This window comes from Thunnus thynnus, chromosome 16 (assembly GCF_963924715.1).
Source record: "Thunnus thynnus chromosome 16, fThuThy2.1, whole genome shotgun sequence".
NCBI classification, from domain to species: domain Eukaryota; kingdom Metazoa; phylum Chordata; class Actinopteri; order Scombriformes; family Scombridae; genus Thunnus; species Thunnus thynnus.
The window spans coordinates 11,138,714-11,153,818 of NC_089532.1; the positions used below are offsets into that span (position 1 = coordinate 11,138,714).

A 15,105-nucleotide genomic window follows, 5' to 3' on the forward strand; every position below is an offset into this window, starting at 1 on the left:
GAAAGTTTGAGTCCCAAAGAGGTAAAGGTATCCAATGTATCACACACAAAGAGAAAAATCCAAAAAGTACATTTAAATTTCTGTAGTAGAGCTTGTTTTTTGTCTTCTCTCCTACCCCATTAATCATATCGGCACCTCAGATTTATCTCGTGACCCTTAAGAAAACCCCTCCCCTCCAGACATGTATTAAGACATAAAAATACTCAGCTTGGAACAATAATGTGCGTCTGATATGTTTTTTCCACAACAAAAGGATAATAACCTCTTTAAAATCCTTATAATGTCATCTACTCCTTCTCCCTCATTAAAATTACAGAATCTGTGAATATGCAAATATATTTTATTTCAGAAGTTTAACTGCTTGACACAAGATGTCTCCTACGTCACTGTAAAGTCCGTTCTCAGTGTATGTGAACTGGAGGCTTCAAGTATCAACATCACACTTGTGTAAGTTGAATATTGGACCAGGATTGGCTTCCAAAGTAGTTGTGATGTCAGAAATCATGCTTGTAGGCCCACCCCCAAAAATCAGATTTTCAATGGGCACAGGGAAACTTTCAGAAAATAAAAAAACAAAAAACAGCCCTCTAGTGTCAAAAAATGCACACTGAAGCTCAAAAATCCAACCGTAGGAACAAGAAAGAAAAAACATTTTTGAGTTGAGGGGGACTTTTGACTGTTTAGAAAGTAGTTAAAACTATCTCCACCTTAACCAGCTACAGAAAAAAATGCAAATCACACACTGATGCATCAGTATTAAAAATCTAGCAATGTCATAAATAATAATATATCACTCACAACAGGCGTTTTGTCTGCAGAATGAGTACTTTTACTTTAAAACTTTAGTTTTGCTAATCATACTCTCAAGTAAGTAACATTTTGAATGCATATTTTTACATTAATGTATTAATGCTTGTACTTAAATAAAAGATCTTAGTATTTCTTCCACCACTGATCCCCCTGCAACATGTTTCCTCTGCAGCTTACATCATCAACACTGAATAATGACTCTGCTGCTGGTGTTTGCCTTCCACTTCATCTGTTAGTACCTCTCACAGTCCTCTATCATTAGATAGAGTCAAAAAAACAAAACTTTTAATGGGGTAAAAATGGAAGAAATATTAGGAAGAGCAACAGAGGTACACTTACCTGGTTGGGAAACACTGATCTAAAGCATATCAGGCCCTAATAAAGTTCTAAAAAAACATTTTTTCTCTCAATTAGATCTCAAATAAAACCATTTGTTGACACGACTTGTGTGCAGCAAGTTTTTATTAGAAAACATGAACACAAAAATCAAAAGCATAGGTATAAAAACACAAATAATCATCTTATGTGATTTCTGTGCGCTAAGATAATGTAAATATTTGTGTTAGTGTTACTTTACTCACTCAACTTTATGTTGTATGCCGAACTTAAAACCAAAGGCAACTGCACTTTTGCTGCCCTGGCACCCAGAACAATCTCCCTCATCTCATTCGATCAGCTGACTCTGTTGACTGTTTTAAACATTTAAAAACCCACATTTCTAGGATTGCCTTTCTATAACTTTCAATAACTTCAAGGGTAATCTCTGGGTGGTGACTGGTCGCTGTATGCTTTCTGTGTTCGTATGTGCGTTATGTCTTTATGTATTGTATGTGCTTTGGTTTGTGTTCTCATTCTTTCTGTGCTGATGTTGATGTAAAGCACTTTGTAACCTCTGTTAAAAAAATTTGCTATATAAATAAAATTTTACTTACTTATTTTAATATCTTTCCATAAATAGCTTCTCTAACATAGATAAAAGTTCACTTCAAAAAAAAGTAAATTGCTCCTTGTCTATCAGTTTATATTACTTTCAAGTCATTCAAGCTCTCAGCATTAATTGTCAAAACTGAGATCATGTTAAGGCAACTCAAAACCTTGACTGGAGTCTAAACCTACAGTTGAACTTCATTAGGACTGTGAATGTCTTAAGTGACACCACTGACTGATAAACACTAATCTCACTATAACTAACTGCGACACATTATCAAGGCTGCAGATGCTCTCAGACAATATTGAGCGAGTGTCTGTAGGTAACATGTTAAACTAAATGTATTTCCCCACAACTCCTGTCCTCCAGTCAAACTTGGATGTGGACATACAGTATATATCAAATAATGAAGTTTTCTGTTTCGGCATGGCACAGGCAAAATCCATTTGAGTCGCTAAACCCTGACACCACAAAAAAACTCTGGTCTCATTTAGGTCTCTCATTAACAGAATTTCTCTTCCAAGAATCATCACCTTATTGTGGTGGAGTGATTTGAGTGTCCTTGTGACCCTGGGAACTGTGTTGTCGGGGTCAATGAGCCCCTGTTAGGGTCTCCCAAGGCAAATTGGTCCCAGGTGAGGTCCAGACCAAGAATGATTCATAGACCTCAATGAAGCGGCATTTCAGGCATGTGGGAATCTCGCCTGGAAGAGGGAGAGCAGGGCACCTTCCTGGAGCCAGGACTGAGAGGGGAGCTCGACAGCGAGTGTCTGGTGGCCAGGCTTTGACCCATGGGGCCCGGTAGGGCACAGCCCGAAGAAATAGCATAGAGTCGCTGCCCTGTGGGTCCACCACCTGCAGGGATAAAGACTGGGGTCGGATGTGTTGCCAAATGAGCAGCAGGCAGGGACAGGGACCTGGGCATGCTGATTCCAGGCATCGATAACTGGTTCTAGGGATGTGGGACGCCACCTCCCTGGAGGGGAAGGAGTCGGAACTAGTGTGGGAGGTGGTGCGTCCCAGGTATGTCCAACTGGTAGGAGACCCCGGGGCAGACCCAGAACACGCTGGAGGGACTACATATGTCTTCTGGCCTGAGAACACCATGGGATCCTCCCCTCCCCCCCTTCGTGCCGTAGGAGGCAGTATCCCTTGCTGTCCATCCTGTAAAGTCACCTCAGACTTGGCAGAGGTTGTAACAGGCCACAGGTCTCTCCATGACGTTGTCTCCATCCACCTCAAACACGTAATCGCAGCGGTGTGCAATCAGAGGAGCATCAGACATCGCCACACTCTGATTGCCAAAGGAGATTACTGTGTCTCTCTGCAGGGAAGAAGCAAACGACAGTACAGTTAGTTAAGCAGGTGAAAGTGGTTGGGAAGGTTTGGGTGTTTTTCTAGAATTGTATGAAAGCAGGCTCAAAATGGAGCCAAAAAGAATAGAAAATGCCTGTGAAACTGAAAATCAGGAGGTGATGTAATTAGCAGTACCATTTTCTGTCCTATTCAAAATTTTCAAATGTGAATGTGAACATTATTTTACCTGGGTCACTGTAGGTGATTTGTTTCATTTTAGGACCATCAAAAATATTTCCAATTTTTCTTTTGCTTATAAATCAAGCACCTAAGCTGAAGCAGTTCAATTTTTTTTGCAACCATGTAGCTGTTAAAAAAATCTAACACCACACAAATGCATTAGAAAAAATAATCAACTAGTATGATGAAAGGGGTGACAGATTATGTAGAAATACAAACATGAACACTAATAATGATTAAAATACTCCAAAATGTCAGTACAAGGAAGTAACAAATGTTTTATACCCTAAAAAGTGACTTTTTAAACCTGTGTTAGCTTTTGTCAGAATCAGACTCAGGTTTATTACCAAGTAGGTTTGCACATACAAGGAATTTGCCTTGGTATTGTGGTGCATAATGATCAAAATATACAATTTTGACAAAATACAAGTACCCAAAAAGTTAGTTGATCATAAATAATATAAAACAGAAATGTACTTTATAAGATTTATAAAATATATTCCCTAGTGAAAAGAACTCTTGAACGGTTTAAAATGAAGAGAATGAAATGTACAAAAAATTAACCAGGTAAGTGCAAATGTTGATAATATAACATCACGGTCGCAGATTGTCATTTGCTCTAGTGATTGGTTGCCAAACATCAATTTGAGCCTGTCAGAGGGCAGATTCCCTATATGTTAACTGAAATCAACGCTGTGCTCAGTGCATGGTTTCATGATGATCCAGTCGAGGGTATCAACATAACAACAAATAGTTCTATCAGGTACTACCTGTGCCATGACAATATGAAGGCATGTGCACTTTGATCTGAACAAATAGAAATCGTCCTCCTTACCCGTTTGGGGCCACCTCCGTTATTGGCAGCAGTATTGGTAGGGGTGGCTGGAGCAGCAGCCCTCTCAAAGTCCTTCTTGCATAAATGAGCCATAATCCCAGCAGCTAAGGCATCACCAAGAACATTGATCATCGTCCTGAAGCGATCACTGAGAATGAGATGGAAAAAAAAATTAACATATTGCCCCAACAGCCCCTAAAAGAATCACTGATGCTCTATTGGTGTAATACATTTTAGTGGGACTCACAGAACCCAATCAATGGCCACAATTAGGGAGATGTCAGCAGGCGGTAACCCCACGGAGGTCAGGACAATCACCATGGTAACCAGACCTGCTTGAGGTATTCCAGCTGCCCCGATGCTGGCTGCTGTTGCAGTTATGCTGATGAGAAAAGAACCGGGATGTTAGCAATGTAACGTACAGTATATCAAACACATCATCAACAGGAGACCGAGTTTATTCTCACCTAATGGTGACCAGCTGACCAAAGTCCAAGTCATACTCATTGACCTGAGCAATAAAGATGGCCGCCACTGCCTCATACAGGGCTGTCCCGTCCATGTTAATGGTTGCTCCCACTGGTAGCACGAAGCGAGCAATCTGCCGGTCCACTCCACAGTTCTCCAACAGACACTTCATGGTGATTGGCAAAGTGGCTGAGCTGCAGAGAAAGAGAACGAAGGATATGGATGGTGGAGGTCAGGATCGACTACTCACTGGCTTTCAATGCCAAATATATCTAATTAGAACTGTTGTTTAACCTGTGTTTGGATGTAGTTGCAGTACATATTTCTATGGCAGACTGGGCTACCATAATGAAGAAATTCCTTTTCCTCTTACCTTGATGAGGTGGCCAATGCAATGACAAGAGCCTGCAGCAGCCCTCGGATGTAAGTGAAGGGGTTTTTGCCTGTGAAGCAGAAGTAGAAGAGCGGCAACAGGATGAGGCCATGCACAAACAGACCAGACAGGACCGTGATGAAGTACATGCCAAGCTTTTCTCCAAGGTGGGCCGGGTCATGCATATCCAGGACCTTCCCTGCCACCAGGAACACAATGCCGAAGGGAAAGTACCTGAAGACACGAGAGAAGAGAAGAGGCTGAGTATTTGTATGTGCACATTTTGCTTAGCTGCTTTAAGACCAACAAAAACAGTCAGTGGTTTTCACTTCCTTAAAGAGTACTTCTTCAATTTAGCATTGCACTCCTCTAAGATTGTCAGACAGTTTTGACAGCTTGGGAGCAGGAGCAGGTCACAGAGGTTTGGTAAGTTCACTTCTTTCTACCTTCACACCCCCAGATTTTTTTTTAAACTTGTAGTTTGACATTGGTCAGGGCTAAATACTACAATTTAGCAGAGTTTGTGCTGCTCCCCCTGTAGCTACAAAATGCTTTACACAACTTTTCTTTTTCACATATGCAGTAGTACTCCCCTAGAACTGTAAACAGACTTCAATGTGAAATTGGTGGTGTTCTCCTTTAAAGACAGTATGTAATTAGTCTGTAACATCTGTGATTTATTCATGCAATACATGGCCAAACGTACTTGTTCACATACTTATGTGTACTTTTGGTAAGAAGCTGTTTTTTCATGGTTTTGCTTTCCAGTTAAGGGGCACACAATGATATACTGTATGTTAGACATTAGTGTGTGTCCAACAATTACGTTCTATATTCTATATTATATTCAATTATATTATACACAGTCCACTTACACATTAAGCTAATATATACTTCAGTATTTTAAAACAGCCTTTTCTATTTATTTTTCTAATTCTAATTTTTACTCTTATTATGATTATTATTCTTTATTGCACACTAACCTTATAAGCACAGCCCTAATAGTATGCCACCTTGCGTTTCAACACATATGTTATATGAACATGTGACAAATAAAACCTTTGAATCTTGAAACTTTATAACAACAGTTTTGGGGAGGCTCATTCCTGTTTCAACATCACAATACTCCTTTGCACAAAGCCAGGTTCATAAAGTCATGCCTTTCCCAGTTTGGTGTGGAAGAACTTGGCTGGCCTGATGTCAACCCCATCAAGCCTTTAGGATTAAGTCAAATGCTGACTGTGAGCCAGGCCTTATCAGCCAACATCAGTGTCCATCTTACTAATGCTCTTGAGGCTGAATGAGAGCAAATCCCTGTGTAAGGCCTTGCCCAAAGAGTGGAGACTGTTATAGCAGCATGTTAACACACGTGGTTTTGAAATTAGATATTCAACAATCACATATGGGTGTAATGTTTGGGTGTCCAAATGATGATGTTGCTATTAACCATCACAAACCGTTTGTATTTGTGTGTGAGATTATTTAACACAGATCTAATTCATGAAAGCGTCCTTGCCCCATTCACAGAAATGTCCTCCTGCCGTAATCAGCTCCCGTGTGATGGAGCGGGGACACTTCAGACGCCACTGAGTTGCTGTGTGACATTTATTTTTAGATTTAATCCGGCTGTGCTCTGTGTAGTCTCTCTGTCTTTTTTTGGATGCACGTGTATGATACAGTAGTAGTATGTTTGATAGTGTGTGTGTGTGTGTGTTTGTGTTTGTGTGTGAGAGAGATAGTGCAACCTTACCACATAGCTGCATTAATGATCTTCATGACGCACTCATTGATGCACTGGCACACGTTGACCAGTGGCGCTCCACGTTCTCCCATCTTCCCCAGCAGCAGACCTGAGAACATGTGGTACATTCATGTGTTTTTAGATAGTAGTTATAGTACCACATACTTAGGGTTTATTTATTTAATGGTTAATAAATCACTTACTTAATTCTTTATATATCAGTTATACATATACATATATACAATACATACAATAATAAATAATACAACATGCACAGTACAGACAGCAATAACGGACATGGTTCCAGTGTGAATGGTGTTTAGAAAAGTTTGGGTTTCGGAAAAATCCCCATTGGCTGGATCACGTCTGCTGTTACCAATGTTAATTAGTAACTAAGTACATTTACTTCAGTACTGTATTTAAGTACAATCTTGAGATACTTGTACTTTACTTGGGTATTTCAATTTCTGGCTACTTTATATTCTACTCCACTACATTTCAGAGGGAAATATTGTACTTTTTTACTACATTATGTTTGTCTGAGAGTTGTAGACAATTGGATCTGAAAATTTCTTCTTAGACTGGTAACTGAAAAAATGTCACGAGTTTATCACCTCATAATAATAATATAAGAAGAAGAAAAAGAAGAAGAAGAAGTGGTACCACAATGATTAGATGATAATATATTTCAAGTTATATCACTATCACTATCACTATCACTGTGTGATTGTCTCACCCATAGTGGCTGAGAAAATGACAATCCCCAGTACATTCATGCCCTTGCTGGTACTGGGGACAATCTTGTATTTGATGTCAGGTGCAGGGGTGATCTCCAGGAAGACTGGGTGGCCCAGTTGAGGGTTGTGGTAGTCGGGCATGACGTACACATAGTTGGCCTGCGACTCTTTTACATTGGAGTTCTGCACAATAGGCACCAGGTCTGTTCGATACTGGAGTGGGACGAGAGAGAACGACCACAGAAGAGGATATTAAACATCGAATTTATGAACAGCATTTTACAATCCATTATGGGTTTCCTTATTTTGTCCACTCACCTGCTGAAAAGTTGCTTCAATTAGATTTGAGGGGATCATGTTCCTGTAAAAGACAGCAGACAAAATCTATCAAATGTCTGTGGTGACACACAATTCAGCTTTAATGTTTTTTTCTATTGTGTATGACTCATTTTCCAAACAATAAATAGACATATTTATCACATTTATAAATATTTCACGACTTCAGCGCAAATAAAGAGCTGATGACTTTTTTTTTATCTGTTTTTATCATGAGAGCAAAAGTTCATCCTTGACGTTGGAAACACCAGTTCGTAAAGCAACCTCACTACAAGATTCAATGGAGATTTGGGTCAATTTCTGACCAACCAGCATCATGTAAGAAATATAATTACCTGTATGAGTCTTACCTGCTAGTGTCTGATTGGCTGGATAATATTGTTTTAATGACTGACACTGGTTGTTGGCAGAGAAGACATAATTTTTACTTGACTACATTTGTTTGACTGCTATAGCGACTAGTTACTTAAGAAATGATCAACTTAAAATACAATGCATTGTGTTTTATACCTAACAGTATATAAAATACTCAAACGTAGGTGCACCTCAGTGAAGTACAGTAAAATGCTCATTACACATGAATGTTTCAACAATAATAATAATCTTGTAATATATAATAATGGGTTTTTTTCTGCATGGTGTACTTTTCATACTTACATATGTATATGTTAAGTACATTTTGCTGGTAATACATACTCAGTTACTTAAGAAACCTTTTCAAAGCAGACTTTTACCTGCAAAATATATATTGTGTGGCATTGCCACTTTTACTTAATTGAAGGATCTGAATACTTCCTCCACCACTGGTATTGTATTTAAGTAAATTTACCAATGGTCTGACTTTTGTTCCTACATGGATCACTGATCATATTTTACGTATTTTACACTTTCATACAACACAGGAAGCAAAGAGAGGCCTTCACATGTTCACAAGGTGGAAGGCGGAAGGGGACAACCAGCATCAGGTACTGGGACTGTATTTATACCTTTTACGTCAATGAACCCAGGCTTCAAGTCTGTCAAACACGTAAGAGGACTTGAAATGTACACCTGACCTTTGGCTTACAGCAGCGGATACACACCCACCACTGCTCTCTTAAATAATCAGACTTAAGAGGAGGGTATTAGTGGATGTCTGGCATGAAATGCACTGCTGTAAGCCAGAGCACACACACCAGACTACAGGTGCTATCTCACAGAGTGTAACATTGCACAAGGACCTTCTAAGAAAGTGCAGGATTAACAGATCCCTATTAAGTGATGCCCTATTCTTAGCCAACCTGTGTGAGTGACACTGCAACTATTTTACAAGCAAATTCCACTTCTTCTTTTCTGGTGACAATTTAATACAAAAATGCTTCCATTGCTCACAAAAATACCTCTATATCGGATGTAGATTCAGATTTAGATGTATTTTCTCTCTTACTTTATAACTGATTAAAATGTGCTGCCATTTTATTTGGTTTATCATAATATTAGGAGTCCTTGGAGTTCACTTTTCAGGAATCTTTACTTGCTGAGAATTTCATGATTTCTGACAGAACATTGTTTTGTTGTGATTATGTGAGCTCCCAGGATCAAACTGATCCCTTAAGAGTTTGTGATTAGGGAGCTTCCTGTTCCCGAGGAAGCAAATGGAGTTCAAGAGGTCTAAACTGGATCTGTACTGGATTTAATTGGTCTATACTGGTTTTCCTTGGGTGTTAAAGGATGTTACATAGGAAATCCTCATCCTGGAGAATAACACTAATAAGATAGAGTGGGAAATCTGGAATCTCCTCAAAAGCTCACACAGGGATTCTTATCGAAGCGCAGGTGGGAAGTACTTTCTCCAGGTATCACATCTTTTCCAAAAATAGAAGACACCCTAAGTATGTCAGATTGTCTTCTTATTGTTTCTAAAGGGGAAGTCCGGTTTGGTTGTTTGTTGACTCTGACAAATGCTTGTATCCGGCTTATAAGGACAGTGCAGTAGATCGACTTTAAAGATTATAAAACACTTAAAAAACAGAACATCTTGACTTAAGAGTTGACTGAAGACCGTTACTTTGTTACTCTTAGTATTTCATTATGAATCATGTCTTAATCATTATCTAAGTACAATTTTAGGTATTTATATTTCAATTTTTTCTATTTTGTGCAACTTTCTGAATTTTTGTATTTTATACGCCACTATATTTATTTGCATTTACTAATTATTCTGCATGTGCAGATTTTTTTAAAAGAAAATAGCCCCCCAACCTTTTTGGCTTTTGACTCATTTCAAAAAAGGAGTGTCTTGGGGCCTCTTTCTCTCTCACATTTCAGATGTATGAGTTGAAATTATATAGTATTTTACAAAAAGATTAGAGGAAGGTCCAAAAAATGAACACTTTTGTTGCATAACTTTGTTTTAACATCTTTACTACTTATTAATCATCTCACAACCCCTCACATTTATCTTGTGACCCTGTGGAGGGAGCTCAACCCCTAAGTTGGGAACCACTAGACTAAAATACCTAATATACAGTATAAATGACTTAAACATAGCTCTTTCTTGACCAGCTACAACAGTAAAATGCTGTTTATTGATGTATATAGTAACAATCTAATAATAGCAAAAGTAGGATTTGGTACTTTTATCGTATTCATGATTTTGAATATTTATTTCACCACTGCCTATGGGGAGGCCAGACATCAGGTAGTAGCATATGGTATTCAGTATCCTTGCTCAAGGGTGTTTCAGTGAGGGAAAAGTTTGAATGATAGCGTTCCTGTCACTATAAACACTTTGTCAAAGTGTGATAGCTCTTGTGTCTGTGAATGTTTACCTGATGAGGTCTAGCAGAGCATCAGCAGAGGTCATAACAGGCCCTGAACTTGCATGGTGGCCTTCCTTCTCTGAGCCCGTCCCCGGGTGAATGATGAGCACCAAAACGATGCCAACGATGACAGCGATGAAGGTCGTCCACAAGTAGTAGGTGATGGTCAAGACTCCCAGCCGACCACTAGCTCTCGTATCCATGGCTGACAGGCCAGACATAAGACTGGATTGGAAAACAGGAGATGTGTTATTAATACCAATTAACTGGTTAAAACTGGGAAGTATCAACTGGGAAACTATGACTTGACTGATTGTTGGTTAATACTTTCATCAATTGGTAGAAAAAAATGTTTTTTTTGGTCAACTATTGAGTGTAAATACTACAAATGATCTTGATTATAGCGTCACAAAAGATTAGTTCGAAAGAAATCTTAAGATATAATTGTGAGCAACTTTTTGTTGTGGCTGACTTTGATGGATGTCATATATATGAATTTGACATTTCATACAATATCAAAAAGAGGTCAATGATATCAGTTGTCAAGCGTTATCCTAGTAACAGCATTCATTTGCTGGATGTAGATTTACTCATGTTATAATCAGCATGTTTGTTATTTTAAACTGAAGAGGAGTCAATGTTCAACAAGTGTACATTAACCTTCGCCAAGTGAACCATCAAGACACCCCACATTTCTCCCTACAAATGGAGTACTTCCCCCAAAATATATATTTTAGCAATCAGCCACCTCCTATAACCTAGAGTGTTACATGAAATTGGTACGTTTCTACTTTGACAATGGAGCTTTAGATCAACAAGTGTCCATGAAGGCATGCAAACAAACTTTTCATCCAGCATTCCAGGTAGGAGGATGTGAACAATTAATACAAGTGTAACAATTTCTGAGTGAGGAATTCCTTTAATTAATTCTTAGCTGCCTCAGGTCTTTGAGGAATAAAATTATAAAATTATGCCTGCACAGTCTTCATGGTATGGGATGTTTTGTATGGTTGACACTTAATCATACAGTTGTAATAAGTTCAGAAGAGTGATGCATTCATAGTGTTTGTCTGACAAGGGCAAAACAGAATGTGATAGGTTTAATATTACATGTTCAAAACACTGTTTGCAGTTGTTTTTCAACTCAGTGAGGATTTTTTTGTACCTGGAGGTGATGAGGGGCAGAATCAACATCTTTAACATCCTCATCAGTAGTTCTCCAGGGAAGGAGAAGTAGATCTTGGCCTGCGTGAGAGAGAAACATAAATAAATCGAACCCCTTTGTGAAATTTGAATGATATTTTATCCAGTTGGAATTGAAGTCAAACACAGTTCTCTTTTCAATTATTTTTGCCAAATCATTTTTGCACTTTTTATTTATCTCATTTAAGTGGTACGTCCATACTGATCTGACTAAATAGATCAATCAATCAATCATACGGCTATATTTTTTTTCTTAACATTAAAATTGCTTCTTTATTAATGTATCCAATCATCTTGAAGCTTTATATGTGTGAATTTGTGTGCATTGTGACTGCTTTAACTTAGTAAACATAATTGCACAGCCTTGTTTATGAATGCTGTTTAAGATCAAATGGTACAGGTCTGGTAATTTGCTATTTTTATTTCACAGATTCTTTCTTTGCTCAGTAGATGAGGATACTGTGTGTTTTATGGGTTGCTACCAGTACACAAGTTTACATTACTGAGTACACTTGACACTAATCAAAATATATAAACTACTTGGTCCATTTAGAGCATTTTATATCCTGACCATATACAAATCACATTTAAAAAATAAGATATATATAAGATATATTTTTGGCCACTTGGGGGCAGCAGAAACAAACTGGGAGTACAACACTGACATCATCTTCTGAGTTGATATGGCATAAGCAAACTGTTGCCTGTTTACACATCTGGCAGCAAGAGTCATGTGTCTGTCCACATATCAAATATAGTGCTGGCCCCACACTAGAGGATAATTGGGCGGATTTTGGGCCTGATTTGCCCCTTCTGACAATTGCATGGGTGTTCCCAATTTGAGGCTGATCTAAACAGATATCTGCCGAAATTATCCTGTAGTATGAGGGGTGTACAGACATAATCTTCATGTTACTGACTGAATTGGAATTGCCCCGATTTCGAATCCTAATAATCGAACATATTTGATATTTACGACTTGAAATCCTGTAGTGTGAAAGGAACTGCGATGGAATATTGAGCAGAGACCCACAATAGTCAATGAGAGCAAGCTGACCGGGAAGCATCACCAACTGGATCTTACGTTCTTATGTAGAATAGAAACATGGCTGCCAACAGCATGAATAGGACTTTTGTCTCCCAAGCCAGCCATGACGTCATCCCGTTTTTTTCTTTTTTTTCAGCGCAAAACATAGCACACACAAGTGCTGGCGATGACATATTTGTTTTTCTCTGAAGTTATCTTTATCACACAAGTTTCTGTGAGATCCCAAGTCCCTGGAATCGCCACTCCGAAATCGTTTGGTATAAACGCCAACTGTGTGCATCTTGACTGAATCATCAGGTGTGTGCATTCTTATGATGGTAATATTTAAAAATCATTTAAATCTGGTGTCTCTGGTCTCCCACATTTTTAAAATCAGTTGAGATTTGAAAATCCTCTAGTGTGCACCAAGCATTAGTCAAATATTCACTCTCCTTTGAGCTTTGTTTTTGGTCTCCACCAACTACTGAAAAAAATGTGTCTCTTTAGCTGCTAAATGCTTTGGCACTGGGCAGGATCGTTGGTTTATGAGCCTTTTCGCTGTAAACAGCTACCTGTTATGACCAAAAATGATGCTATGAGAGCTGTGAGAGTGAACCAAAACGGTAAAGCTGTGGGCTGTAAACCAAAACAGTGGGTTAAAAGACAATACTAATCTCCTTGCAGCTGAGGGGAACCGCAGAGATGGGTGATTATTCTCTGTGGGTTCAGCACTTCCAGCAACACCTTTCACATACAGGTAAATATGTGATCCAACATTGATTATAGCTGCTTTGTCTTCCTCTGACACATCTGGTTCCATGTTATACCTGATTTTTCGCCTCTATCATTTTCCACATTCACTATGGCATAACTGGCTTTAACAGAAATCTCAGTGTCAGTGCACAAAAGAAGTTAATAGGACAGACTGGCTGTTACTTCCCATTCTAAATGTTATGTTAACTTGCACATGGTGTTAAAAAAAATCCAACAAAATTACATTGAATTTCTATCCATCCTGCCATCCATCCATCCATACATACATACCTGTGTGGACAGGTTGAACGACCTGAGGACAAATCCAAGCACACAGCCCGTCACTACAGCAAACACTGAGAGTGTCAGCAGGCCGTTCCTCTTGCAGTAGTCCCTCACATACACCCTGAATTTCATTGACACAATGCTCTTCAGCTTCTTCTTCAAGGTCTCCATCCTGATTCAGGCTCGGTCCGTATCCCAGATACCCCCCCTCCCCCCTGAGTGACTACAGATACCCGAAATTCCTGGTGAGCAATGTTGATCACTATTTACTCCACAAGATCAGAGGCAGATGGTAGCCAGTGAATCTGATCAAAAGTCGGTCTGGTCTCGCACTGAGTGAGGAGTTCATCCAGTCTGAGAGAGGAAGCGTTGACTAACTGATTCTTGGTAAAGCGTTCCCTAAAAGGATTATCCCTATCCCATGCTAACAGAGCCTCCTTCCCCGCCACTCAGGCTTAAGGAGACTGAACACAAGACTGATTCCATTCATAGCTCATTATGACTTATTACTACCTGCCTCCATGTCCATTCAAACAGGAGCTTTGACCTCTGTGAACTCTCATGTGCACAAAGTCATAAGCACCCCCAACTTTTACTAACATGTGGTGTATGCCCTGAATCCTCCAATTAGTGTTTTTAGTTAATAGCTGATTAGATTACACTTACTCACAAGACAAAAGTGAGTGAAAGGCATTTTGAATAAGAGAAATCTAAGCAAGTTGTTGGACTGAATAAGTGACAAGGGACATCTACCTGCAATGCTACATCCTACCAGTCTGTTGTAGCAAGTACAATGTTCTTCGCTGCTACCTGCTGGGGCAGAAGCATCAGAGCCAGGGACACTAACAAACTGAACAAACTGATTAGGAAGGCAGGCTCTGTGCTGGGGAATCCCCGGGATACACTGGAACTGGTTGTGGAGAGGAGGATGCTGCGCAAACTGTTAAACATGGAAAACATCTTGCATCCCCACCATGACCTGCTGTTCAAACAGTGGAGCACTTTCAGTCAGAGACTTCCTCTTCTGCCATCAGTCTGTTTAATAACTCTCCTCTGTGTCAGGAATGACTTCTCACCTGTACTTTGATTTTATTAAATTATCCATCATATCTGTTAAATTTCAGATTCACATTTTGATAATCTTTAAAGTACTGTCTGTTTATATTGTTGCATAGATACATACATTGTGTAAATAATTCAAGTATCAATGTGCGCTTTATTCTAACATCCATGGACAATCATGCACCTTACTACCTTGGCAATATCCTTCTG

The 15,105-nt window shown here is 39.1% G+C and overlaps 1 protein-coding gene and 1 gene segment (V, D, J or C); one reads left to right on the forward strand and one right to left on the reverse strand.

Annotated features, from left to right (window-relative positions):
* Positions 1 to 15,105, forward strand: part of LOC137199570 (Ig kappa chain V-III region MOPC 63-like) — an 89,506-nt gene that overhangs the window by 68,520 nt on the left and 5,881 nt on the right.
* Positions 1,263 to 14,017, reverse strand: slc1a8b (solute carrier family 1 member 8b). The gene is made up of 11 exons (XM_067613961.1): positions 13,840 to 14,017; positions 11,731 to 11,810; positions 10,575 to 10,790; positions 7,747 to 7,789; positions 7,428 to 7,641; positions 6,701 to 6,800; positions 4,951 to 5,184; positions 4,577 to 4,771; positions 4,357 to 4,491; positions 4,110 to 4,257; positions 1,263 to 3,062 (listed from the first exon to the last, which is right to left on the reverse strand). The coding sequence occupies exons 1-11, from the start codon at positions 14,002 to 14,004 to the stop codon at positions 2,916 to 2,918; spliced, it is 1,677 nt and encodes a 558-aa protein (XP_067470062.1). The 5' UTR covers positions 14,005 to 14,017; the 3' UTR covers positions 1,263 to 2,915.